The sequence below is a fragment of the Oncorhynchus tshawytscha genome, unplaced genomic scaffold, assembly GCF_018296145.1.
Source record: "Oncorhynchus tshawytscha isolate Ot180627B unplaced genomic scaffold, Otsh_v2.0 Un_contig_6026_pilon_pilon, whole genome shotgun sequence".
Classification (NCBI taxonomy): Eukaryota; Metazoa; Chordata; class Actinopteri; order Salmoniformes; family Salmonidae; genus Oncorhynchus; species Oncorhynchus tshawytscha.
In genome coordinates this window covers 6,316-32,723 of record NW_024609052.1, presented here as the reverse complement: position 1 = coordinate 32,723, position 26,408 = coordinate 6,316, and the positions used below count along the sequence as shown (strand labels likewise).

Genomic DNA, 26,408 nt, shown 5'->3' with positions numbered 1-26,408 from the left:
CAGACATCAGAACAACAGACAGTAGAACATCAGACAGCAGAACATCAGACAGTAGAACATCAGACATCAGACATCAGAACAACAGACATCAGAACATCAGACATCAGAACAACAGACATCAGAACAACAGACAGTAGAACATCAGACATCAGACATCAGAACAACAGACAGCAGAACATCAGAACATCAGACAGCAGAACATCAGACAGCAGAACATCAGACAGTAGAACATCAGACAGCAGAACATCAGACAGCAGAACAACAGACAGCAGAACATCAGAACAGTAGAACATCAGACAGTAGAACATCAGACATCAGAACAACAGACAGCAGAACATCAGACAGCAGAACATCAGACAGCAGAACATCAGACAGCAGAACAACAGACAGCAGAACATCAGAACAGTAGAACATCAGACAGTAGAACATCAGACATCAGAACATCAGACAGCAGAACATCAGACAGCAGAACATCAGACAGCAGAACATCAGACAGTAGAACATCAGACAGCAGAACATCAGACAGCAGAACATCAGACAGCAGAACATCAGACAGTAGAACATCAGACAGTAGAACATCAGACAGTAGAACATCAGACAGCAGAACATCAGACAGCAGAACATCAGACAGCAGAACATCAGACAGTAGAACATCAGACAGCAGAACATCAGACAGTAGAACATCAGACAGCAGAACATCAGACAGCAGAACAACAGACAGCAGAACATCAGAACAGTAGAACATCAGACAGTAGAACATCAGACATCAGAACAACAGACAGCAGAACATCAGACAGCAGAACATCAGACAGCAGAACATCAGACAGCAGAACATCAGACAGTAGAACATCAGACAGCAGAACATCAGACAGCAGAACATCAGACAGCAGAACATCAGACAGCAGAACATCAGACAGTAGAACATCAGACAGTAGAACATCAGACAGCAGAACATCAGACAGCAGAACATCAGACAGCAGAACATCAGACAGTAGAACATCAGACAGTAGAACATCAGACAGTAGAACATCAGACAGTAGAACATCAGACAGCAGAACATCAGACAGCAGAACATCAGAACAACAGACATCAGAACAACAGACAGCAGAACATCAGAAAAACAGAACATCAGACATCAGAACATCAGAAAGCAGAACATCAGACAGCAGAACATCAAACAGCAGAACATCAGAACATCAGACAGCAGAACATCAGAAAGCAGAACATCAGACAGCAGAACATCAGACAGTAGAACATCAGACAGCAGAACATCAGACAGCAGAACATCAGACAGCAGAACATCAGACAGTATAACATCAAACAGCAGAACATCAGACAGCAGAACATCAGACATCAGACATCAGAACAACAGACAGTAGAACATCAGACAGCAGAACAACAGACAGCAGAACAACAGACAGTAGAACATCAGACATCAGACAGCAGAACATCAGAACATCAGACAGCAGAACATCAGACAGCAGAACATCAGACAGCAGAACATCAGACAGCAGAACATCAAACAGCAGAACATCAGACAGTAGAACATCAAACAGCAGAACATCAGACAGCAGAACATCAGACATCAAACATCAGAACAACAGACAGTAGAACATCAGACAGCAGAACAGCAGAACAACAGACAGTAGAACATCAGACATCAGACATCAGAACAACAGACATCAGAACATCAGACATCAGAACAACAGACAGCAGAACATCAGACAGTAGAACATCAAACAGCAGAACATCAGACAGCAGAACATCAGACAGTAGAACATCAGACAGCAGAACATCAGACAGTAGAACATCAGAACATCAGACAGCAGAACATCAGACAGCAGAACATCAGACAGTAGAACATCAGACAGTAGAACATCAGACAGCAGAACATCAGACAGTAGAACATCAGAACATCAGACAGCAGAACATCAGACAGCAGAACATCAGACAGCAGAACATCAGACAGTAGAACATCAAACAGCAGAACATCAGACAGCAGAACATCAGACAGTAGAACAACAGACAGCAGAACATCAGACAGTAGAACATCAAACAGCAGAACATCAGACAGCAGAACATCAGACAGTAGAACATCAGACAGCAGAACAGCAGAACAACAGACAGTAGAACATCAGACATCAGAACAACAGACATCAGAACATCAGACATCAGAACAACAGACAGCAGAACATCAGACAGTAGAACATCAAACAGCAGAACATCAGACAGCAGAACATCAGACAGTAGAACATCAGACAGCAGAACATCAGACAGTAGAACATCAGAACATCAGACAGCAGAACATCAGACAGCAGAACATCAGACAGTAGAACATCAGACAGTAGAACATCAGACAGCAGAACATCAGACAGTAGAACATCAGAACATCAGACAGCAGAACATCAGACAGCAGAACATCAGACATCAGAACATCAGACATCAGAACAACAGACAGCAGAACATCAGACAGTAGAACATCAAACAGCAGAACATCAGACAGCAGAACATCAGACAGTAGAACATCAGACAGCAGAACATCAGACAGTAGAACATCAGAACATCAGACAGCAGAACATCAGACAGCAGAACATCAGACAGTAGAACATCAGACAGTAGAACATCAGACAGCAGAACATCAGACAGTAGAACATCAGAACATCAGACAGCAGAACATCAGACAGCAGAACATCAGACAGCAGAACATCAGACAGTAGAACATCAAACAGCAGAACATCAGACAGCAGAACATCAGACAGTAGAACAACAGACAGCAGAACATCAGACATCAGACATCAGAACAACAGACAGTAGAACATCAGACAGCAGAACAACAGACAGCAGAACAACAGACAGTAGAACATCAGACATCAGACAGCAGAACATCAGAACATCAGACAGCAGAACATCAGACAGCAGAACATCAGACAGCAGAACATCAGACAGCAGAACATCAAACAGCAGAACATCAGACAGTAGAACATCAAACAGCAGAACATCAGACAGCAGAACATCAGACATCAAACATCAGAACAACAGACAGTAGAACATCAGACAGCAGAACAGCAGAACAACAGACAGTAGAACATCAGACATCAGACATCAGAACAACAGACATCAGAACATCAGACATCAGAACAACAGACAGCAGAACATCAGACAGTAGAACATCAAACAGCAGAACATCAGACAGCAGAACATCAGACAGTAGAACATCAGACAGCAGAACATCAGACAGTAGAACATCAGAACATCAGACAGCAGAACATCAGACAGCAGAACATCAGACAGTAGAACATCAGACAGTAGAACATCAGACAGCAGAACATCAGACAGTAGAACATCAGAACATCAGACAGCAGAACATCAGACAGCAGAACATCAGACAGCAGAACATCAGACAGTAGAACATCAAACAGCAGAACATCAGACAGCAGAACATCAGACAGTAGAACATCAGACAGCAGAACATCAGACAGTAGAACATCAAACAGCAGAACATCAGACAGCAGAACATCAGACAGTAGAACATCAGACAGCAGAACAGCAGAACAACAGACAGTAGAACATCAGACATCAGACATCAGAACAACAGACATCAGAACATCAGACATCAGAACAACAGACAGCAGAACATCAGACAGTAGAACATCAAACAGCAGAACATCAGACAGCAGAACATCAGACAGTAGAACATCAGACAGCAGAACATCAGACAGTAGAACATCAGAACATCAGACAGCAGAACATCAGACAGCAGAACATCAGACAGTAGAACATCAGACAGTAGAACATCAGACAGCAGAACATCAGACAGTAGAACATCAGAACATCAGACAGCAGAACATCAGACAGCAGAACATCAGACATCAGAACATCAGACATCAGAACAACAGACAGCAGAACATCAGACAGTAGAACATCAAACAGCAGAACATCAGACAGCAGAACATCAGACAGTAGAACATCAGACAGCAGAACATCAGACAGTAGAACATCAGAACATCAGACAGCAGAACATCAGACAGCAGAACATCAGACAGTAGAACATCAGACAGTAGAACATCAGACAGCAGAACATCAGACAGTAGAACATCAGAACATCAGACAGCAGAACATCAGACAGCAGAACATCAGACAGCAGAACATCAGACAGTAGAACATCAAACAGCAGAACATCAGACAGCAGAACATCAGACAGTAGAACAACAGACAGCAGAACATCAGACAGTAGAACATCAAACAGCAGAACATCAGACAGCAGAACATCAGACAGTAGAACAACAGACAGCAGAACATCAGACAGTAGAACATCAGACAGCAGAACAACAGACATCAGAACAGGGAGTGTAAAGCAAGCAGCATGTACTCACAAAAATGAGGAAGTTGAAGAAGAACATGAGGTACTTGATACAGCTGAGACAGTCCCCTCCATGGCTGTTCCCTGTGCTGAAGCCTCCCTGGACCCCTGCAGAAACACACACACACACACACACACACACACACACAGACAGACACAGACACAGACACAGACACAGACACAGACACACACACACACACACACACACAGACACACACACACACACACACAGACACACAGACACACAGACACACACACACACACACACAGACACACAGACACACACACACACACACACAGACACACAGACACACACACACACACACAGACACACACACACACACACACACACACACAGACACACACACACACACACACACACAGACACACACACACACACACACACACACACACACACACACACACACACACACACACACACACACACACACACACACACACAGAGAGAGAGAGAGAGAGCCTGTTAATTACTGAAAAGCATAGAGCCCTGTATAACATAAAACAAAAGAAGGTTATGCCATAGCGTGTCTCCAGGATGGATGAGCTACAGTTCACCTAAGTTAAATCGTCCTCTTAGAGACTGAGGTGAGAAGAGCCGTCGTCTCCTCTCTTCCACAACAAGGAGATACAAGGACAGACATGAGAGAGTAAAAGCTAAGCGCAGAGAGATGTCAGTCCCCAAGAGATTGTGGGAACCTGTCACTGCCAGGCTGAGTCCCCGAGTGACTCGTGAGCAACTCTGTGTCATGTGGGGACCGTGTGGGAGGATGTGTTATACTTCGTCAGAATCAGTGGATCCTGGTGTGATGAGGACCAACAGTCTCTTCCAGCTATGATGGTGTTGACGAGGACGCTGCCACCTGCTGTCACCTGTCACAGCTGACTCACTTCACATGCTGCAGTGACACCGTTCAGACGACACAAACCTCGTCACTTAGAAAGGCAGTGTGCTGTCTGTCTGACCTTATCACTTAGATAGGCAGTGTGCTGTCTGTCTGACCTCATCACTTAGATAGGCAGTGTGCTGTCTGTCTGACCTCGTCACTTAGATAGGAAGTGTGCTGTCTGTCTGACCTTAGATAGGCAGTGTGCTGTCTGTCTGACCTTAGATAGGCAGTGTGCTGTCTGTCTGACCTCATCACTTAGATAGGCAGTGTGCTGTCTGTCTGACCTTAGATAGGCAGTGTGCTGTCTGTCTGACCTTAGATAGGCAGTGTGCTGTCTGTCTGACCTTAGATAGGCAGTGTGCTGTCTGTCTGACCATAGATAGGCAGTGTGCTGTCTGTCTGACCTTAGATAGGCAGTGTGCTGTCTGTCTGACCTTAGATAGGCAGTGTGCTGTCTGTCTGACCTTAGATAGGCAGTGTGCTGTCTGTCTGACCTCATCACTTAGATAGGCAGTGTGCTGTCTGTCTGACCTTAGATAGGCAGTGTGCTGTCTGTCTGACCTTAGATAGGCAGTGTGCTGTCTGTCTGACCTTAGATAGGCAGTGTGCTGTCTGTCTGACCATTAGATAGGCAGTGTGCTGTCTGTCTGACCACTTAGATAGGCAGTGTGCTGTCTGTCTGACCTTAGATAGGCAGTGTGCTGTCTGTCTGACCACTTAGATAGGCAGTGTGCTGTCTGTCTGACCTTAGATAGGCAGTGTGCTGTCTGTCTGACCTTAGATAGGCAGTGTGCTGTCTCTCTGACCTTAGATAGGCAGTGTGCTGTCTGTCTGACCTTAGATAGGCAGTGTGCTGTCTGTCTGACCATAGATAGGCAGTGTGCTGTCTGTCTGACCTTAGATAGGCAGTGTGCTGTCTGTCTGACCTTAGATAGGCAGTGTGCTGTCTGTCCGACCTTAGATAGGCAGTGTGCTGTCTGTCTGACCTTAGATAGGCAGTGTGCTGTCTGTCTGACCTTAGATAGGCAGTGTGCTGTCTGTCTGATCTTAGATAGGCAGTGTGCTGTCTGTCTGACCTTAGATAGGCAGTGTGCTGTCTGTCTGACCTTAGATAGGCAGTGTGCTGTCTGTCTGACCTTAGATAGGCAGTGTGCTGTCTGTCTGACCTTAGGCAGTGTGCTGTCTGTCTGACCTTAGATAGGCAGTGTGCTGTCTGTCTGACCTTAGATAGGCAGTGTGCTGTCTCTCTGATCTTAGATAGGCAGTGTGCTGTCTGTCTGACCTTAGATAGGCAGTGTGCTGTCTGTCTGACCTTAGATAGGCAGTGTGCTGTCTGTCTGACCTTAGATAGGCAGTGTGCTGTCTGTCTGATCTTAGATAGGCAGTGTGCTGTCTGTCTGACCTTAGATAGGCAGTGTGCTGTCTGTCTGACCTAGATAGGCAGTGTGCTGTCTGTCTGACCTAGATAGGCAGTGTGCTGTCTGTCTGCCCTCCCTGTTCACACCAGCAATAAATGAAACCCGATTCTCCCTGGGTACATCCCATCCCTGTATAGTGCACTATGAGCCCTATGGGTACTACATAGGGAATAGGGTGCTATCTGCTACATACACCCCTATTGTTAGTCCTCAGTGGGCACTCAGCTGAGTGTATTTACTGCCTATCTGAACACTGTCTGACCTGTGTTGCTGGTCTTAGTCTATTTAACTAAATGGTGTGTGTGTGTGTGTGTGTGTGTGTGTGTGTGTGTGTGTGTGTGTGTGTGTGTGTGTGTGTGTGTGTGTGTGTTTGTTTGTGGAGTCCAGTTCTGCTATGACTGGCCGGGGCAGAGTAGAGCACTCTGGGTAATTGATGTCCTTTAAAGGGGATTTTGGGTAATGAAGTGAAGTCTTTTTTCATAAGTGTCTGGGGAATTTGGGTTTATTGACACACGCACACAAAGAGAGAGAGAAACACACACACACACACACACACACATCAATACATGGAGAAACACACACACACACAGAGAGAGAGAGAAACACACACACACACACACACACACACACACACACACACACACACACACACACACACACACACACACACACACACACACACACACACACACACACATCAATACATGGAGAAACACACACACACACAGAGAGAGAGAGAGAGAAACACACACACACACACACACACACACACACACACACACACACACACACACACACATCAATACATGGAGAAACACACACACACACAGAGAGACAGAGACACACACACACACACACACACACACACACACACACACACACACACACACACACACACACACACACACACACACACACACACTGCACAGAACTCCAGTGTCCCACTCTGCAGCTGTGGTTCCTGTTTAACATAGGGCTAGGGGCAGCTGGACGATTTCACACTGCCAAATAGAAGATGGACAGAAATAATTCCCTTCACTATCTCCCCCCCTCTCTCCTCCTTTCCTTCTTTCCTCTCCATCCTCATCCTCTCTTTTCTATTCTCCTCTCATTCCTCTCTCCTCCTCTCCTCTCATTCCTCCTCTCCTATCTATTCTCCTCTCATTCCTCTCTCCTCCTCTCCTCTCATTCCTCCTCTCCTATCTATTCTCCTCTCATTCCTCTCTCCTCTCTTCTCCTCTCCTCTCTATTCTCCTCCTCCTCCTCTCCTATCTATTCTCCTCTCATTCCTCTCTCCTCCTTCTCCTCCTCTCCTCTCTATTCTCCTCCTCTCTCCTCCTCCTCTCTATTCTCCTGCTCTCTATTCTCCTCCTCTCTCTCCTCCTCTCTATTCTCCTCCTCTCCTCTCTATTCTCCTCCTCTCTCCTCCTCCTCTCTATTCTCCTCTTCCTCTCTATTCTCCTCCTCTCCTATCTATTCTCCTCTCATTCCTCTCTCCTCCTCCTCTCTTCTCTTCTCCTCCTCTCCTCTCTATTCTCCTCCTCCTCCTCTTCCTCCTCAGAGAGGAGCAGTTCCATTATAATTCAATAGTCCTGCATCCTGCTGTTCCCTAAAGCAGTTTACAGCACAATACTGTCCCTCCCTCAGGTGTAGAGCTCAATAGACCCATGTTATAGCGTGTGTGGTTTCAATAGACCCATGTTATAGTGTGTGGTTTCAATAGACCCATGTTATAGTGTGTGGTTTCAATAGACCCATGTTATAGTGTGTGGTTTCAATAGACCCATGTTATGGCGTGTGTGGTTTCAATAGACCCATGTTATGGAGTGTGTGGTTTGTGTGTGTGTTTCTGTCACTAGCCCTGATAGATTCTGCTGTGCTCACCAATCCAGAGACTCCTTATTTATTCATTTATCTTTATTTAACTAGGCAAGTCAGTTAAAGAACAAATTCATATCTGCTCAGAAACGAACTGAAACACACACCAAACCTCTTCAGGGCCTACAGGTACAGTGATCGGTAAGCTGCTCTGACAGCTGATGCTTAAAGTTAGAGAGGGAGATATGAGACTCCAGCTTCAGTGATTTTTGCAATTCGTTCCAGTCATTGGCAGCAGACAACTGGAAGGAAAGGCGGCCAAAGGCGGAGTTGGCTTTGGGGATGACCAGTGAAATATACCTGCTGGAGCGCGTGCTACGGGTGGGTGCTGCTATGGTGACCAGTGAGCTGAGATAAGGCGGGACTTTACCTAGCATAGACTTATAGATGACCTGGAGCCAGTGGGTTTGGCGATGAATATGTAGCGAGGACCAGCCAACGAGAGCGTACAGGTCACAGAGGTGGGTAGTATATGGGGCTCTGGTGACTAAAAGGATGGCACTGTGATAGACTACATCCAGTTTTCTGAGTAGAGTGTTGGAGGCTATTTTGTAAATGACATCGCCAAGGATCAGTCAGTCAATGATTGGTAGGATAGTCAGTTTTATGAGGGTATGTTTGGCACCCTCCCGCCCGACTAGCCTCCCCCAGCCCGACCGCTAGCCACCTCCTAGCCTCCCCCAGCCCCACCGCTAGCCACCTCAATAGGTGGGGCTGGGGGGCTAGGCTAGGAGGGGCTGGGGGAGGCTAGGAGGTGGCTAGCGGTGAGGCTAGGAGGTGGCTAGCAATGGGGCTGGGGGAGGCTAGGAGGTGGCTAGCGGTGGGGCTGGGGGAGGCTAGGAGGTGGCTAGCGGTGGGGCTGGGGGAGGCTAGTAGGTGGCTAGCGGTGGGGCTGGGGGAGGCTAGGAGGTGGGGCTGGGGGAGGCTAGGAGGTGGCTAGAGGTGGGGCTGGGGGAGGCTAGGAGGTGGCTAGAGGTGGGGCTGGGGGAGGCTAGTAGGTGGCTAGCGGTGGGGCTGGGGAGGCTAGGAGGTGGGGCTGGGGGAGGCTGGAGGCTTGGGGCTGGCTAGAGGTGGGGCTGGGGGAGGCTAGGAGGTGGCTAGCGGTGGGGCTGGGGAGGCTAGTAGGTGGCTAGGAGGTGGGGCTGGGGGAGGCTAGTAGGTGGGGCTGGGTGGGGCTGGGAGGTGGCTAGGAGGTGGGGCTGGGGGAGGCTAGGAGGTGGCTAGCGGTGGGGCTGGGGAGGCTAGGAGGTGGCTAGTGGGGCTGGGGGGGCTAGGGGTGGCTAGCGGTGGGGCTGGGGGAGGCTAGGAGGTGGCTAGCAGTGGGGCTGGGGGAGGCTAGGAGGTGGCTAGCGGTGGGGCTGGGGGAGGCTAGGAGGTGGCTAGCGGTGGGGCTGGGGGAGGCTAGGAGGTGGCTAGCGGTGGGGCTGGGGAGGCTAGGAGGTGGCTAGCGGTGGGGCCAGGGGAGGCTAGGAGGTGGCTAGCGGTGGGGCTGGGGAGGCTAGGAGGTGGCTAGAGGTGGGGCTGGGGGAGGCTAGGAGGTGGCTAGCGGTGGGGCTGGGGAGGCTAGGAGGTGGCTAGAGGTGGGGCTGGGGGAGGCTAGGAGGTGGCTAGCGGTGGGGCTGGGGGAGGCTAGGAGGTGGGGGGGGCTAGGAGGTGGCTAGCGGTGGGGCTGGGGGAGGCTAGGAGGTGGCTAGCGGTGGGGCTGGGGGAGGCTAGGAGGTGGCTAGCGGTGGGGCTGGGGGAGGCTAGGAGGTGGCTAGCGGTGGGGCTGGGGGAGGCTAGGAGGTGGCTAGCGGTGGGGCTGGGGGAGGCTAGGAGGTGGCTAGCGGTGGGGCTGGGGCAGGCTAGGAGGTGGCTAGCGGTGGGGCTGGGGAGGCTAGGAGGTGGCTAGCGGTGGGGCTGGGGGAGGCTAGGAGGTGGCTAGCGGTGGGGCTGGGGGAGGCTAGGAGGTGGCTAGCGGTGGGGCTGGGGGAGGCTAGGAGGTGGCTAGCTGGTGGGGTGGCTGGGGGGGCTGGGGGAGGCTAGGCTAGGAGGTGGCTAGCGGTGGGGCTGGGGAGGCTAGGAGGTGGCTAGCGGTGGGGCTGGGGGAGGCTAGGAGGTGGCTAGCGGTGGGGCTGGGGGAGGCTAGGAGGTGGCTAGCGGTGGGGCTGGGGGAGGCTAGGAGGTGGCTAGCGGTGGAGTTTGAAGAAGTGCAGCGTATACAGGAAGTTTTTTCTCACAGGACAGAGAACATTGGATTCAGATTTCCTTCATCAATCAGAACACGGCCTCCCAGGTGGCGCAGTGGTTAAGGGCCTCCCGGGTGGCGCAGTGGTTAAGGGCCTCCCGGGTGGCGCAGTGGTTAAGGGCGCTGTACTGCAGCGCCAGCTGTGCCACCAGAGACTCTGGGTTCACGCCCAGGCTCTGTCGTAACTGGCCGCGACCGGGAGGTCCATGGGGTGATGCACAATTGGCCTAACGTCGTCCGGGTTAGGGAGGGCTTGGCCGGTAGGGATATCCTTGTCTCATCGCACACCAGCGACTCCTGTGGCGGGCCGGGCGCAGTACGCGCTTACGAGGTCGCTAGGGGCACGGTGTTTCCTCCGACACATTGGTGCAGCTGGCTTCCGGGTTGGATGCGCGCTGTGTTAAGAAGCAGTGCGGCTTGGTTGGGTTGTGTATCGGAGGACACATGACTTTCAACCTTCGTCTCTCCCCACTAGCCCGTACGGGAGTTGTAGCGATGAGACAAGATAGTAGCTACTAAAACAATTGGATACCATGAAATTGTGGAGAAAAAGGGGTAAAATTAAAAATATCTTTCTTAAAATCAATCAGCTTCTTCCTACACCTCCTTCTCCTCCTCCTTCACTACTATCTCCTCTACCTCCTTCACTTCTATCTCCTCCATTATCTGCTCCACCTTCTCCATTATCTGCATCCTATCCACTTATCTCTCCACTACTCCTTATCTGCTCTTTAGTCTGATGAAAGGATCCTCTCTCTCTCTCCACCTTGAGAGCAGTATGATAATAACAAGGCGGTTAAACAATCATCTGTGTGCTACGCCAGACTAGGAGAATCAACGGAAATACTGGAAATCCTCAAGAGTTTATTTGGGTTATAGTTTAAGGTTTAGTTTATATAGTGTCAAGCGTGGCATATTTTTGGCCACCGACTGACATGATCCAGATCAGAGTTTTATTTGAGAGGTTTTTACGTTCCCTCACGTTAACGGTGTACTCTTCACTGCCTACATAGTGCACTGCTTCTGATCGATCGCCCCTGCCCCTATTCCCTATAAAGAGCGGAGCCTGGAGGGGTCAAAAGTAGTGCACTTTATAGAAAATAGGAGCCATTTGTGACTCTGGTTCAGCTCCAGTGTCAGAGAGGGGAAGGAGTTTTCCTGAGGTAAACTCTGTACTGTCTGTGTCAGAGAGGGGAAAAGCGTGCAATACTGGAAATCCTCAGGGGTTTTTTGAGGTAAACTCTGTACTGTCTGTGTCAGAGAGGGGAAGGAGTTTTCCTGAGGTAAACTCTGTACTGTCTGTGTCAGAGAGGGAAGGAGTTTTCCTGAGGTAAACTCTGTACTGTCTGTGTCAGAGAGGGGAAGGAGTTTTCCTGAGGTAAACTCTGTACTGTCTGTGTCAGAGAGGGAAAGGGGTTTTCCTGAGGTAAACTCTGTACTGTCTGTGTCAGAGAGGGAAGGGGTTTTCTGAGGTAAACTCTGTACTGTCTGTGTCAGAGAGGGAAGGGGTTTTCCTGAGGTAAACTCTGTACTGTCTGTGTCAGAGAGGGGAAGGAGTTTTCCTGAGGTAAACTCTGTACTGTCTGTGTCAGAGAGGGGAAGGGGTTTTCCTGAGGTAAACTCTGTACTGCTGTCTGTGTCAGAGAGGGGAAGGGGTTTTCCTGAGGTAAACTCTGTACTGTGTCTGTACTGTCTGTGTCAGAGAGGGAAAGGGGTTTTCCTGAGGTAAACTCTGTACTGCTGTCTGTGTCAGAGAGGGGAAGGGGTTTTCCTGAGGTAAACTCTGTACTGTTGTCTGTGTCAGAGAGGGGAAGGGGTTTTCCTGAGGTAAACTCTGTACTGTGTGTCTCCGTACTGTCTGTGTCTCTGTCTACCTCTAGTAGCTTTATGACTCTGGGCCGACATCACAGAGACACAGTTCAGGCCCTGGCAGATCTCTCTCTTCATTCTCTTTATCTAACCATCTTTATTCCGTTAATTCTCAGTGTAAAAATATCTTCTTTAAAAAACCTCTGTGGGCAGTGAAAACGGGGGACAGCAGAGTTTCCTCATGACACAAACCAAACCAAGCCAAACCAAAAGTCAAATGTTAAGATGTACTGTACATGCTGTGTGTACCCATAAACCCCCTCAATGCCTGTTGTTTTTCAGAGTCATTCTGTCAACCTGAGGAATTTTATTTTATAACCTTGTTTTAACTTGGCAAGTCAATTAAGAACACATTCTTATTTTTTGATGACAGCCTAGGAACCGTGGGATAACTGCCTTGTTATCTGGCTGTCCTGTCTCAGCCTCCAGTATTTATGCTGCAGTAGTTTATGTGTCGGGGGGCTGGGGTCAGTTTGTTATATCTGGAGTACTTCTCCTGTCCTATTCGGTGTCCTGTGTGAATCTAAGTGTGCGTTCTCTAATTCTCTCCTTCTCTCTTTCTTTCTCTCTCTCGGAGGACCTGAGCCCTAGGACCATGCCCCAGGACTACCTGACATGATGACTCCTTGCTGTCCCCAGTCCACCTGGCCATGCTGCTGCTCCAGTTTCAACTTCCACCTGACTGTGCTGCTGCTCCAGTTTCAACTGTTCTGCCTTATTATTATTCGACCATGCTGGTCATTTATGAACATTTGAACATCTTGGCCATGTTCTGTTATAATCTCCACCCGGCACAGCCAGAAGAGGACTGGCCACCCCACATAGCCTGGTTCCTCTCTAGGTTTCTTCCTAGGTTTTGGCCTTTCTAGGGAGTTTTTCCTAGCCACCGTGCTTCTACACCTGCATTGCTTGCTGTTTGGGGTTTTAGGCTGGGTTTCTGTACAGCACTTTGAGATATCAGCTGATGTACGAAGGGCTATATAAATAAATTTGATTTGATTTGATTTGTTCAGGGGCAGAATGAGAACATTTCAGCTCTGGGATTTGATCTTAAGACCTTACGGTTACAAGTCCAATGCTCTAACCACTTGGCTACCTGCCACCCCAAAAGAGTAGGCTATTCTAAAACAGACACAACCACACAACTGTCCTCCTCACAAACCACACGTCATTATGGCAACCCCATCTGCGGTAACTTAGAAGTTAAAGGACACAAACAAAACCATTTCAATCTGGTGGTTTTGAGAGAAGAGATATGAAGAGGAGATATATGACTGAATGAAAGAATGAATGAACGAAAGGACAAATCAATTTAGAAAACAGATTAAGAGTTTAGAAAATCTCTGCAGGTCACCTGAGACTCATTGTCTGACAGTCCCCTTGATACCCCAGCACCAGGTCTGCCAGTCCCCTTAATACCCCAGCACCAGTTCTAACAGTCCCCTTGATACCCCACCACCAGCCCAGCCAGTCCCCTTGATACCCCACCACCAGCCCAGCGAGTCCCCTTGATACCCCACCACCAGCCCTGCCAGTCCCCTTGATACCCCCACCACCAGCCCTGCCAATCCCCTTGATACCCCACCACCAGGTCTAACAGTCCCCTTGATACCCCACCACCAGGTCTAACAGTCCCCTTGATACCCCACCACCAGGTCAGCCAGTCCCCTTGATACCCCACCACCAGCCCTGCCAGTCCCCTTGATACCCCACCACCAGGTCTAACAGTCCCCTTGATACCCCACCACCAGGTCAGCCAGTCCCCTTGATACCCCACCACCAGACCAGCCAGTCCCCTTGATACCCCACCACCAGCCCAGCCAGTCCCCTTGATACCCCACCACCAGCCCTGCCAGTCCCCTTGATACCCCAGCACCAGCCCTGCCAGTACCCTTGATACCCCACCACCAGGTCTGCCAGTCCGCTTGATACCCCACCACCAGGTCTGCCAGTCCCCTTGATACCCCATCACCAGCCCAGCCAGTCCCCTTGATACCCCACCACCAGGTCAGCCAGTCCTCTTGATACCCCACCACCAGGTCTGCCAGTCCCCTTGATACCCCACCACCAGATCAGCCAGTCCCCTTGATACCCCACCACCAGGTCAGCCAGTCCCCTTGATACCCCACCACCAGGTCAGCCAGTCCCCTTGATACCCTACCACCAGGTCTGACAGTCCCCTGATACCCCACCACCAGCCCTGCCAGTCCCCTTGATACCCCACCACCAGCCCAGCCAGTCCCCTTGATATCCCACCACCAGGTCAGCCAGTCCCCTTGATACCCCACCACCAGGTCTGCCAGTCCCCATGATACTCCAGCACCAGGTCTAACAGTCCCCTTGATACCCCACCACCAGCCCTGCCAGTCCCCTTGATACCCCACCACCAGCCCTGCCAGTCCCCTTGATACCCCACCACCAGCCCTGCCAGTCCCCATGATACCCCACCACCAGCCCTGCCAGTCCCCATGATACCCCACCACCAGCCCTGCCAGTCCCCTTGATACCCCACCACCAGCCCAGCCAGTCCCCTTGATACCCCACACCAGCCCTGCCAGTCCCCTTGATACCCCACCACCAGCCCTGCCAGTCCCCTTGATACCCCACCACCAGGTCAGCCAGTCCCCTTGATACCCCACCACCAGCCCTGCCAGTCCCCTTGATACCCCACCACCAGCCCTGCCAGTCCCCTTGATACCCCACCACCAGACCAGCCAGTCCCCTTGATACCCCACCACCAGACCAGCCAGTCCCCTTGATACCCCACCACCAGACCAGCCAGTCCCCTTGATACCCCACCACCAGGTCTGCCAGTCCCCTTGATACCCCACCACCAGCCCAGCCAGTCCCCTTGATACCCCACCACCAGCCCAGCCAGTCCCCTTGATACCCCAGCACCAGCCCTGCCAGTACCCTTGATACCCCACCACCAGGTCTGCCAGTCCCCTTGATACCCCACCACCAGGTCTGCCAGTCCCCTTGATACCCCACCACCAGGTCAGCCAGTCCCCTTGATACCCCACCACCAGCCCTGCCAGTCCCCTTGATACCCCACCACCAGCCCTGCCAGTCCCCTTGATACCCCACCACCAGCCCTGCCAGTCCCCTTGATACCCCACCACCAGCCCTGCCAGTCCCCTTGATACCCCACCACCAGCCCAGCCAGTCCCCTTGATACCCCACCACCAGGTCAGCCAGTCCCCATGATACCCCACCACCAGCCCAGCCAGTCCCCTTGATACCCCACCACCAGCCCTGCCAGTCCCCTTGATACCCCACCACCAGGTCTGCCAGTCCCCTTGATACCCCACCACCAGGTCTGCCAGTCCCCTTGATACCCCACCACCAGGTCTGCCAGTCCCCTTGATACTCCACCACCAGGTCTGCCAGTCCCCTTGATACCCCACCACCAGCCCAGCCAGTCCCCTTGATAACCCACCACCAGGTCTGCCAGTCCCCTTGATACCCCAACACCAGCCCTGCCAGTCCCCTTGATACCCCACCACCAGGTCTGAGATTTATACCAATCAAATGGAGAGAAGAGAGGGAAGGGAGGAGTAGACAGAGGAGAGCTGACTGTTTCAGTTCTGCTCTCTGATGAGATGGCTCCTCAGCTGACTGTTTCAGCTCTGCTCTCTGATGAGATGGCTCCTCAGCTGACTGTGTCAGTTCTGCTCTCTGATGAGATGGCACCTCAGCTGACTGTTTCAGCTCTGCTCTCTGATGAGATGGCTCCTCAGCTGACTGTTTCAGTTCTGCTCTCTGATGAGATGGCTCCTCAGCTGACTGTTTCAGCTCTGCTCTCTGATGAGATGGCTCCTCAGCTGACTGTTTCAGCTCTGCTCTCTGATGAGATGGCTCCTCAGCTGACTGTTTCAGTTCTGCTCTCTGATGAGATGGCTCCTCAGCTAACTGTTTCAGCTCTGCTCTCTGATGAGATGGCTGATGAGAGTGATGCGTTGGATGGTGTCTCTCAGAAGACCTGCCCCAACCTGTCCTATCTAGTCTGAACCTGTCCCCTGGTCTAACCTGTCCTATCTAGTCTGAACCTGTCTCTCTGGTCTAACCTGTCCTATCTAGTCTGAACCTGGTCCCCTGGTCTCATCTTTAGCCCCCCCTGGTCTATGTTCAAGACCTGCCCTAACCTGTCCTATCTAGTCTGAACCTCCCCTGGTCTAATCTGTCCTATCTAGTCTGAACCTGTCCCCTAGTCTAATCTGTCCTATCTAGTCTGAACCTGTCCCTGGTCTAATCTGTCCTATCTAGTCCGAACCTGTCCCCTGCCCTAACCTGTCCTATCACTAGACTGTTCACACTTGACAGGTGTGGATTTCTTCCCAGTCATATAAAGTCCGACCAGGATTCAATCCAATGAGTGCTATAAATAAGTGCGCGTAAATAACCTTTATAAATCTGTTACAGTGTGCTGCTCTATAACAGACCTTGAATTGAATCCTTGCCTTAATCTGCTTGGTGTTTATCGTCTGAATCCAAACTTTAGATCCACGCAGACCTTGAGTTGACATAGAAATCTCCAACTCGAAAGTACTACTGCTAAATTAGAATATGAAATTAGGACTTGAGTCCAAGGTAAAGTGATGAAGTAAACCACTAACTGTGCACTTTAAACTAATTTACTTACTAATCTGATGTAAAACTACTCAAATTAATGTACACTACATTTCTTAATAATATAAATACTGTACACTACTTTACTAATGTACACTACTTTACTTAATAAATACTTTACACTACTTTACTTAATAATATAATGTACACTACTTTACTTAATAAATACTTTACACTACTTTACTTAATAAATACTTTACACTACTTTACTCAATAATATAATGTGCACTACTTTACTAATGTACACTACTTTACTTAATAAATACTTTACACTACTTTACTTAATAAATACTTTACACTACTTTACTTAATAATATAATGTGCACTACTTTACTTAATAAATACTTTACACTACTTTACTTAATAATATAATGTGCACTACTTTACTTAATAAATACTTTACATTACTTTACTTAATAATATAATGTACTGTTACGGATACAGTTATCCTGTGTGTGTGTTTCTTTTCTCTCCTTCTCCCCTCACAGGTGAAAATCATCACTCCCTAATCAGTCAACAATCAGAAGACACACCTCCTCCTATTTCCTACCCTATCACAGTTCCTTCCCTTGGTTTAAAAACCCCATCAGTTGTTTGCTGTAGAGCTCAATCTCTCTGTAAATGCCATGTCTGTAGGACTCTGTGTTTCACTCTCGCTTTGTGTCTTAACCTCTCTTTTGTTTGAGCACCTCCATAGCACTTTGTCATCACCTGTGAGTATTGTTTTTGGTTATGGTGTTTGTTTGTTGCTGGTGGGAAGAGGGGGAAACCAAGACAAGTCGCCCATGGGCATACACTACCCGTAGGTGAACTTTGTTAAATACACTAGTTAGAACTGGGCGGACCACCCACTGTATTTTTGGTTAGTTAGTTAGCTGTTGTTAAAGTAGGCTAGTCTAGCTTAGGGGTGTTTTTGTATATTTATTGTTTCTTTCCTTGGGTCCAGCTCAGCCCCTTTTCCTGCTCCCCCATTACCGTGTGTTTATAAATAAACCTGGAGTTTGATGGTAGATTTCTGTTGTCGTGGTTATTTCGTTCACACTTTTACTTTGTAACAATAATAATTAGCATGAGTTATGTTACGGGTCTCATTACCATCCCCCCTAGACTGTCGGGCCAAAAGGGATTCGTAACAGTACACTACTTTAGTTAATAATATAATGTTCACTACTTTACTAATGTACACTACTTTACTTAATAATATAAATACTTTACACTACTTTACTTAATAATATAATGTACACCACTTTACTTAATAATATACATACGTTACACTACTTTACGAATGTACACTACTTTACTTAATCATGTAAATACTTTACACCACTTTACTTAATAATATAAATACTTTACACTACTTTACTTAAGGTCGATACTTGACTCAATGTTACATAATTATATACCTACTTTACACAACTTTACTTAATAATAGATCAACTTTACATAATAATATATATACTTTACATACTAATATATGTAATAGACGCTACTTTACTTAATCATATATCTACTTTACACAACTTTTACTTAATAATGTATGTTTACCCCGTAGTTGAAACAGAAACATCAACATGTCACAAACAACTTAAGATCCAAAGTGTGAAACATGCCATGACTGTGTCCCAAATGACACCCTATTCCCAGTGCACCCTATGGGCCCTGGTCAGAAGAAGTAATGGCACCCTATGGGCCCTGGTCAGAAGAGGTAATGGCACCCTATGGGCCCTGGTCAGAAGAAGTAATGGCACCCTATGGGCCCTGGTCAGAAGAAGTAATGGCACCCTTTTCCCAGTGCACCCCAAGGGGTGAAGAAGTACACCATCTCCCTCTTCCCTCCCTCCCTCGTCCTCTCTTCTATAACATTAGACTACTATTCTAGCCCCCCGCCCTGAAGGACAGTCATTCCAGAACCTGACAGTTGTTAACCAGAGTCTGAAGGACAGTCATTCCAGAACCAGACAGTTGTTAACCAGAGTCTGAAGGACAGTCATTCCAGAACCAGACAGTTGTTAACCAGAGTCTGAAGGACAGTCATTCCAGAACCAGACAGTTGTTAACCAGAGTCTGAAGGACAGTCATTCCAGAACCAGACAGTTGTTAACCAGAGTCTGAAGGACAGTCATTCCAGAACCTGACAGTTGTTAACCAGAGTCTGAAGGACAGTCATTCCAGAACCAGACAGTTGTTAACCAGAGTCTGAAGGACAGTCATTCCAGAACCAGACAGTTGTTAACCAGAGTCTGAAGGACAGTCATTCCAGAACCAGACAGTTGTTAACCAGAGTCTGAAGGACAGTCATTCCAGAACCAGACAGTTGTTAACCAGAGTCTGAAGGACAGTCATTCCAGAACCAGACAGTTGTTAACCAGAGTCTGAAGGACAGTCATTCCAGAACCAGACAGTTGTTAACCAGAGTCTGAAGGACAGTCATTCCAGAACCAGACAGTTGTTAACCAGAGTCTGAAGGACAGTCATTCCAGAACCAGACAGTTGTTAACCAGAGTCTGAAGGACAGTCATTCCAGAACCAGACAGTTGTTAACCAGAGTCTGAAGGACAGTCATTCCAGAACCAGACAGTTGTTAACCAGAGTCTGAAGGACAGTCATTCCAGAACCAGACAGTTGTTAACCAGAGTCTGAAGGACAGTCATTCCAGAACCAGACAGTTGTTAACCAGAGTCTGAAGAACAGTCATTCCAGAACCAGACAGTTAACCAGAGTCTGAAGGAAGGCTCAAAGTTCTGGCCATAGTTCAATGAATCAACTCGTTAGACTAGCAGAATGGGGTGATGAGCAGACATATCTACCCACTCTGATTTGTATTGATCTAGCATGGAGACAGAGGCTCAAAGCTGCCCAACAATGTAGTCAATCAGAGAGAGAGAGACAGACAGGGGGAGAGACAGACAGGGGGAGAGACAGACAGGCGGAGAGACAGACAGACATGGGGAGAGACACAAAAGACAGACAGACAAGGGGAGAGACAGACAGACAGGGGAGAGACACAAAAGACAGACAGACAAGGGGAGAGACAGACAGACGGGGACAGACAGACAGACGGACAGGGGGACAGACACAGACAGACAGACAGACAGACAGGGGGACAGACACAGACAGACATACAGGGGAGAGACAGACAGACAGGGGAGAGACAGACAGACAGGGGAGAGACACAAAAGACAGACAGACAAGGGGAGAGACAGACAGACAAGGGGAGAGACAGACAGACAAGGGGAGAGACAGACAGACAAGGGGAGAGACAGACAGACAGGGGGAGAGACAGACAGACAGGGGGAGAGACAGGGGAGAGACAGACAGGGGACAGACAGACGGACAGACGGACAGGGGGACAGACAGACAGATGGAGAGGGGGAGAGGGAGAGAGGGGGAGAGAGAGACAGCAACATGATAGTGATCTATACGATATATGACTGGATCAATGAGAATGATCTTCTCTATAAAGCAGGAAGGCATATTTCTCAGGTCCTGTAGGAATGGGGTGGGAAACTGAAATCAATGGGCGAATCGATCAATTTTTATTATTTTCATTTGATGAGGAGGAATGGTACTGGTATAGCTATAGCGATAGTGGTAGGTGGTGATTGGATATGGTGATGTTATATGGATTGTATATAAGTTATAGTTGTAGGTGTTGATTGGATATCGTGATGGTATATGGATTCTATATAAGCTATAAGATGGTGCTGGAGAACAAGGCTGACGTTTTACGTTTTACGTATTCCTAAACAATTGTTTGTTTCTTTGCTCTGTTTGTAATTTATTTGTTAATTTTATTTATTTATTTATTTAGTACATAATGCTGCTGCTACCGTCTCTTATGACCGAAAATAACTTCTGGGCATCAGAACTGCTGTTACTCACCACGAACTGGCAGAATTCCTTTTTTTTTTCCTTTAATGAGTCCGACGAGCCCGACGTGAACGATATATACTGCTACCCCGGGAGCAGGCCCAGATCCCCGTGATTTACGTGAAGAGGAGGCAGAGAAAAAGGGGCCAGAGGGCGAGCTGCCTTCTGAGAATTCGTAGGCGATCGAATAAACCCCCACTTTCTTTCATTCAGCTAGAAAACGTGAAATCTTTGGAAAATAAAATCGATGAAAACTCCACACTGCCCTTTCCCACCTGGACAAGAGGAACACCTATGTGAGAATGCTGTTCATTGATAACAGCTCAGCGTTCAACACCATAGTGCCCTCAAAGCTCATCAATAAGCTAAGGACCCTGGGACTAAACACCTCCCTCTGCAACTGGATCCTGGACTTCCTGACGGGACGCCCCCAGGTGGTAAGGGTAGGTAACAACACATCCGCCACGCTGATCATCAACACGCGGGCCCCTCGGGTGTGTGTTCAGTCCCCTCCTGTACTCCCTGTTCACAAGACCCCAGCCACCCCAGTCATAGACTGTTCTCTCTGCTACTGCACGGCAAGCGGTACCGGAGCGCCAAGTCTAGGACAAAGCGGCTTCTAAACAGCTTCTACCCCCAAGCCATAAGACTCCTCAACATCTAATCAAATTGCCACCCAGACTATTTGCATTCCCCCCTTCCTCTTTTATACCGCTGCTACTCTCTGTTGTTATACAAAGTCACTTTAATAACTCTCCCTCAACTAACCGGTGCCCCCGCACATTGACTCTGTACCGTAATACCCTGTATATAGCCTCCACATTGACTCTGTACCGTAATACCCTGTATATAGCCTCCACATTGACTCTGTACCGGTACCCCCTGTATATAGCCTCCACATTGTCTCTGTACCGTAATACCCTGTATATAGCCTCCACATTGACTCTGTACAGGTACCCCTGTATATAACCTCCACATTGACTCTGTACCGTAATACCCTGTATATAGCCTCCAGATTGACTCTGTATCGGTACCCCTGGCCTCCACCCTGTATCCCCCCCACATGTATATAGCCTCCACATTGACTCTGTACTGGTACCCCCTGTATATAGCCTCCACATCTCCACATTGATTCTGTACCGTAATACCCTGTATATAGCCTCCAGATTGACTCTGTATCGGTACCACCTGTATATAGCCTCCACATTGACTCTGTATCGGTACCACCTGTATATAGCCTCCACATTGACTCTGTATCGGTACCCCCTGTACCTCCACATTGACTCTGTACTGGTAGCCCCTATAGCCTCCACATTGACTCTGTACCGTAGACCCTGTTTATAGCCTCCACATTGACTCTGTATACCACCTGTATATAGCCTCCACATTGACTCTGTACCGGTACCCCCTGTATATAGCCTCCACATTGACTCTGTACCGTAACACCCTGTATATAGCCTCCACATTGACTCTGTACAGGTACCCCCTGTATATAGCCCCACATTGACTCTGTACCGTAACACCCTGTATATAGCCTCCACATTGACTCTGTACCGTAACACCCTGTATATAACCTCCACGTGGACTCTGTACCGTAATACCCTGTATATAACCTCCACATTGACTCTGTACAGGTACCCCCTGTATATAGCCTCCACATTGACTATTTTTTTAGCTGCATTGTTGGTTAGGGGCTCGTAAGTAATCATTTCACTGTGAGGTCTACTACGCCTGTTGTATTCAGCATTTCACTGTAAGGTCTACTACACCTGTTGTATTCAGCATTTCACTGTAAGGTCTACTACACCTGTTGTATTCAGCATTTCACTGTAAGGTCTACTACACCTGTTGTATTCAGCATTTCACTGTAAGGTCTACTACACCTGTTGTATTCAGCATTTCACTGTAAGGTCTACTACACCTGTTGTATTCAGCATTTCACTGTAAGGTCTACTACTACACCTGTTGTATTCAGCATTTCACTGTAAGGTCTACTACACCTGTTGTATTCAGCATTTCACTGTAAGGTCTACTACACCTGTTGTATTCAGCATTTCACTGTAAGGTCTACTACACCTGTTGTATTCAGCATTTCACTGTAAGGTCTACTACACCTGTTGTATTCAGCATTTCACTGTAGGTCTACTACACCTGTTGTATTCAGCATTTCACTGTGAGGTCTACTACACCTGTTGTATTCAGCATTTCACTGTAAGGTCTACTACACCTGTTGTATTCAGCATTTCACTGTAAGGTCTACTACACCTGTTGTATTTGGCGCATGTGACTAATAATATTTGATTTGACTTGATTTAGTTGTTTAGGTGGTGATGGAATTTCGACTGTATATCAGCTATAGTTGTAGGTGTTGATGGTATATAGACTGTATATAAGCTATAGTTGTAGGTGGTGATTGTATATCAGCTATAGTTGTAGGTGTTGATGGTATATAGACTGTATATCAGCTATAGTTGTAGGTGTTGATGGTATATAGACTGTATATCAGCTATAGTTGTAGGTGTTGATGGTACAGTGCCTTGCGAAAGTATTCGGCCCCCTTCAACTTTGCGACCTTTTGCCACATTTCAGGCTTCAAACATAAAGATATAAAACTGTATTTTTTTGTGAAGAATCAACAACAAGTGGGACACAATCATGAAGTGGAACGACATTTATTGGATATTTCAAACTTTTTTAACAAATCAAAAACTGAAAAATTGGGCGTGCAAAATTATTCAGCCCCTTTACTTTCAGTGCAGCAAACTCTCTCCAGAAGTTCAGTGAGGATCTCTGAATGATCCAATGTTGACCTAAATGACTAATGATGATAAATACAATCCACCTGCGTGTAATCAAGTCTCCGTATAAATGCACCTGCACTGTGATAGTCTCAGAGGTCCGTTAAAAGCGCAGAGAGCATCATGAAGAACAAGGAACACACCAGGCAGGTCCGAGATACTGTTGTGAAGAAGTTTAAAGCCGGATTTGGATACAAAAAGATTTCCCAAGCTTTAAACATCCCAAGGAGCACTGTGCAAGCGATAATATTGAAATGGAAGGAGTATCAGACCACTGCAAATCTACCAAGACCTGGCCGTCCCTCTAAACCTTCAGCTCATACAAGGAGAAGACTGATCAGAGATGCAGCCAAGAGGCCCATGATCACTCTGGATGAACTGCAGAGATCTACAGCTGAGGTGGGAGACTCTGTCCATAGGACAACAATCAGTCGTATATTGCACAAATCTGGCCTTTATGGAAGAGTGGCAAGAAGAAAGCCATTTCTTAAAGATATCCATAAAAAGTGTCGTTTAAAGTTTGCCACAAGCCACCTGGGAGACACACCAAACATGTGGAAGAAGGTGCTCTGGTCAGATGAAACCAAAATTGAACTTTTTGGCAACAATGCAAAACGTTATGTTTGGCGTAAAAGCAACACAGCTCATCACCCTGAACACACCATCCCCACTGTCAAACATGGTGGTGGCAGCATCATGGTTTGGGCCTGCTTTTCTTCAGCAAGGACAGGGAAGATGGTTAAAATTGATGGGAAGATGGATGGAGCCCATTCTGGAAGAAAACTTGATGGAGTCTGCAAAAGACCTGAGACTGGGACGGAGATTTGTCTTCCAACAAGACAATGATCCAAAACATAAAGCAAAATCTACAATGGAATGGTTCAAAAATAAACATATCCAGGTGTTAGAATGGCCAAGTCAAAGTCCAGACCTGAATCCAATCGAGAATCTGTGGAAAGAACTGAAAACTGCTGTTCACAAATGCTCTCCATCCAACCTCACTGAGCTCGAGCTGTTTTGCAAGGAGGAATGGGAAAAAATTTCAGTCTCTCGATGTGCAAAACTGATAGAGACATACCCCAAGCAACTTACAGCTGTAATCGCAGCAAAAGGTGGCGCTACAAAGTATTAACTTAAGGGGGCTGAATAATTTTGCACGCCCAATTTTTCAGTTTTTGATTTGTTAAAAAAGTTTGAAATATCCAATAAATGTCGCTCCACTTCATGATTGTGTCCCACTTGTTGTTGATTCTTCACAAAAAATACAGTTTTATATCTTTATGTTTGAAGCCTGAAATGTGGCAAAAGGTCGCAAAGTTCAAGGAGGCTGAATACTTTCGTTGTAAGGCACTGTATATAAGCTATAGTTGTAGGTGTTGATGGTATATAGACTGTATATCAGCTATAGTTGTAGGTGTTGATTGTATATCAGCTATAGTTGTAGGTGTTGATGGTATATAGACTGTATATCAGCTATAGTTGTAGGTGTTGATGGTATATAGACTGTATATAAGCTATAGTTGTAGGTGTTGATGGTATATAGACTGTATATAAGCTATAGTTGTAGGTGTTGATTGTATATAGACTGTATATAAGCTATAGTTGTAGGTGTTGATGGTATATAGACTGTATATAAGCTACAGTTGTAGGTGTTGATGGTATATAGACTGTATATAAGCTGTAGTTGTAGGTGTTGATTGCAAAGCAACAGAACTGGCGCCATACCATCATGTACCTGTTAATGACTCCAGGTGGTTGGTTTCAGGAGGAGCTCGAGAGCGAGTGGCCGGCCGCTCTTCAACCTTTAACCTCACAGCACAGTACATCCACTGTGGAGGAAACAGAGAAAAACCATTTAAAATAACATCTAGTTTTTTGTAGTTGTTGTTTTGTTTACCTGGTTTAGTACGTGATAGAAAAGCCCCCTCAGTCAGACGTAGTTCATCAACCTCAGGTCCTAGGAACCCACATCATCAACCTCAGGTCCTAGGAACCCACATCATCAACCTCAGGTCCTAGGAACCCACATCATCAACCTCAGGTCCTAGGAACCCACATCATCAACCTCAGGTCCTAGGAACCCACATCATCAACCTCAGGTCCTAGGAACCCACATCATCAACCTCAGGTCCTAGGAACCCACATCATCAACCTCAGGTCCTAGGAACCCACATCATCAACCTCAGGTCCTAGGAACCCATATCATCAACCTCAGGTCCTAGGAACCCACATCATCAACCTCAGGTCCTAGGAACCCACATCATCAACCTCAGGTCCTAGGAACCCATATCATCAACCTCAGGTCCTAGGAACCCACATCATCAACCTCAGGTCCTAGCAACCCACATCATCAACCTCAGGTCCTAGGAACCCACATGATCAACCTCAGGTCCTAGGAACCCACATCATCAACCTCAGGTCCTAGGAACCCACATCATCAACCTCAGGTCC

The 26,408-nt window shown here is 47.7% G+C and overlaps 1 protein-coding gene across 1 annotated transcript in view; it reads right to left on the bottom strand.

The window, feature by feature from the left end:
- LOC121844155 (tetraspanin-18-like) overlaps positions 1 to 25,786 on the bottom strand; it is a gene marked incomplete at its 5' end in the record, with an annotated part of 40,343 nt that extends 14,557 nt beyond the window's left edge. Inside the window, 2 exons of the mRNA XM_042314073.1 lie at positions 4,374 to 4,468; positions 25,693 to 25,786. Of these exons, the coding sequence (XP_042170007.1) occupies positions 4,374 to 4,468; positions 25,693 to 25,786 (189 nt within the window). The remainder of the gene's footprint in view (positions 1 to 4,373; positions 4,469 to 25,692) is intronic.
- Between the last annotated feature and the right edge of the window lie 622 nt (positions 25,787 to 26,408).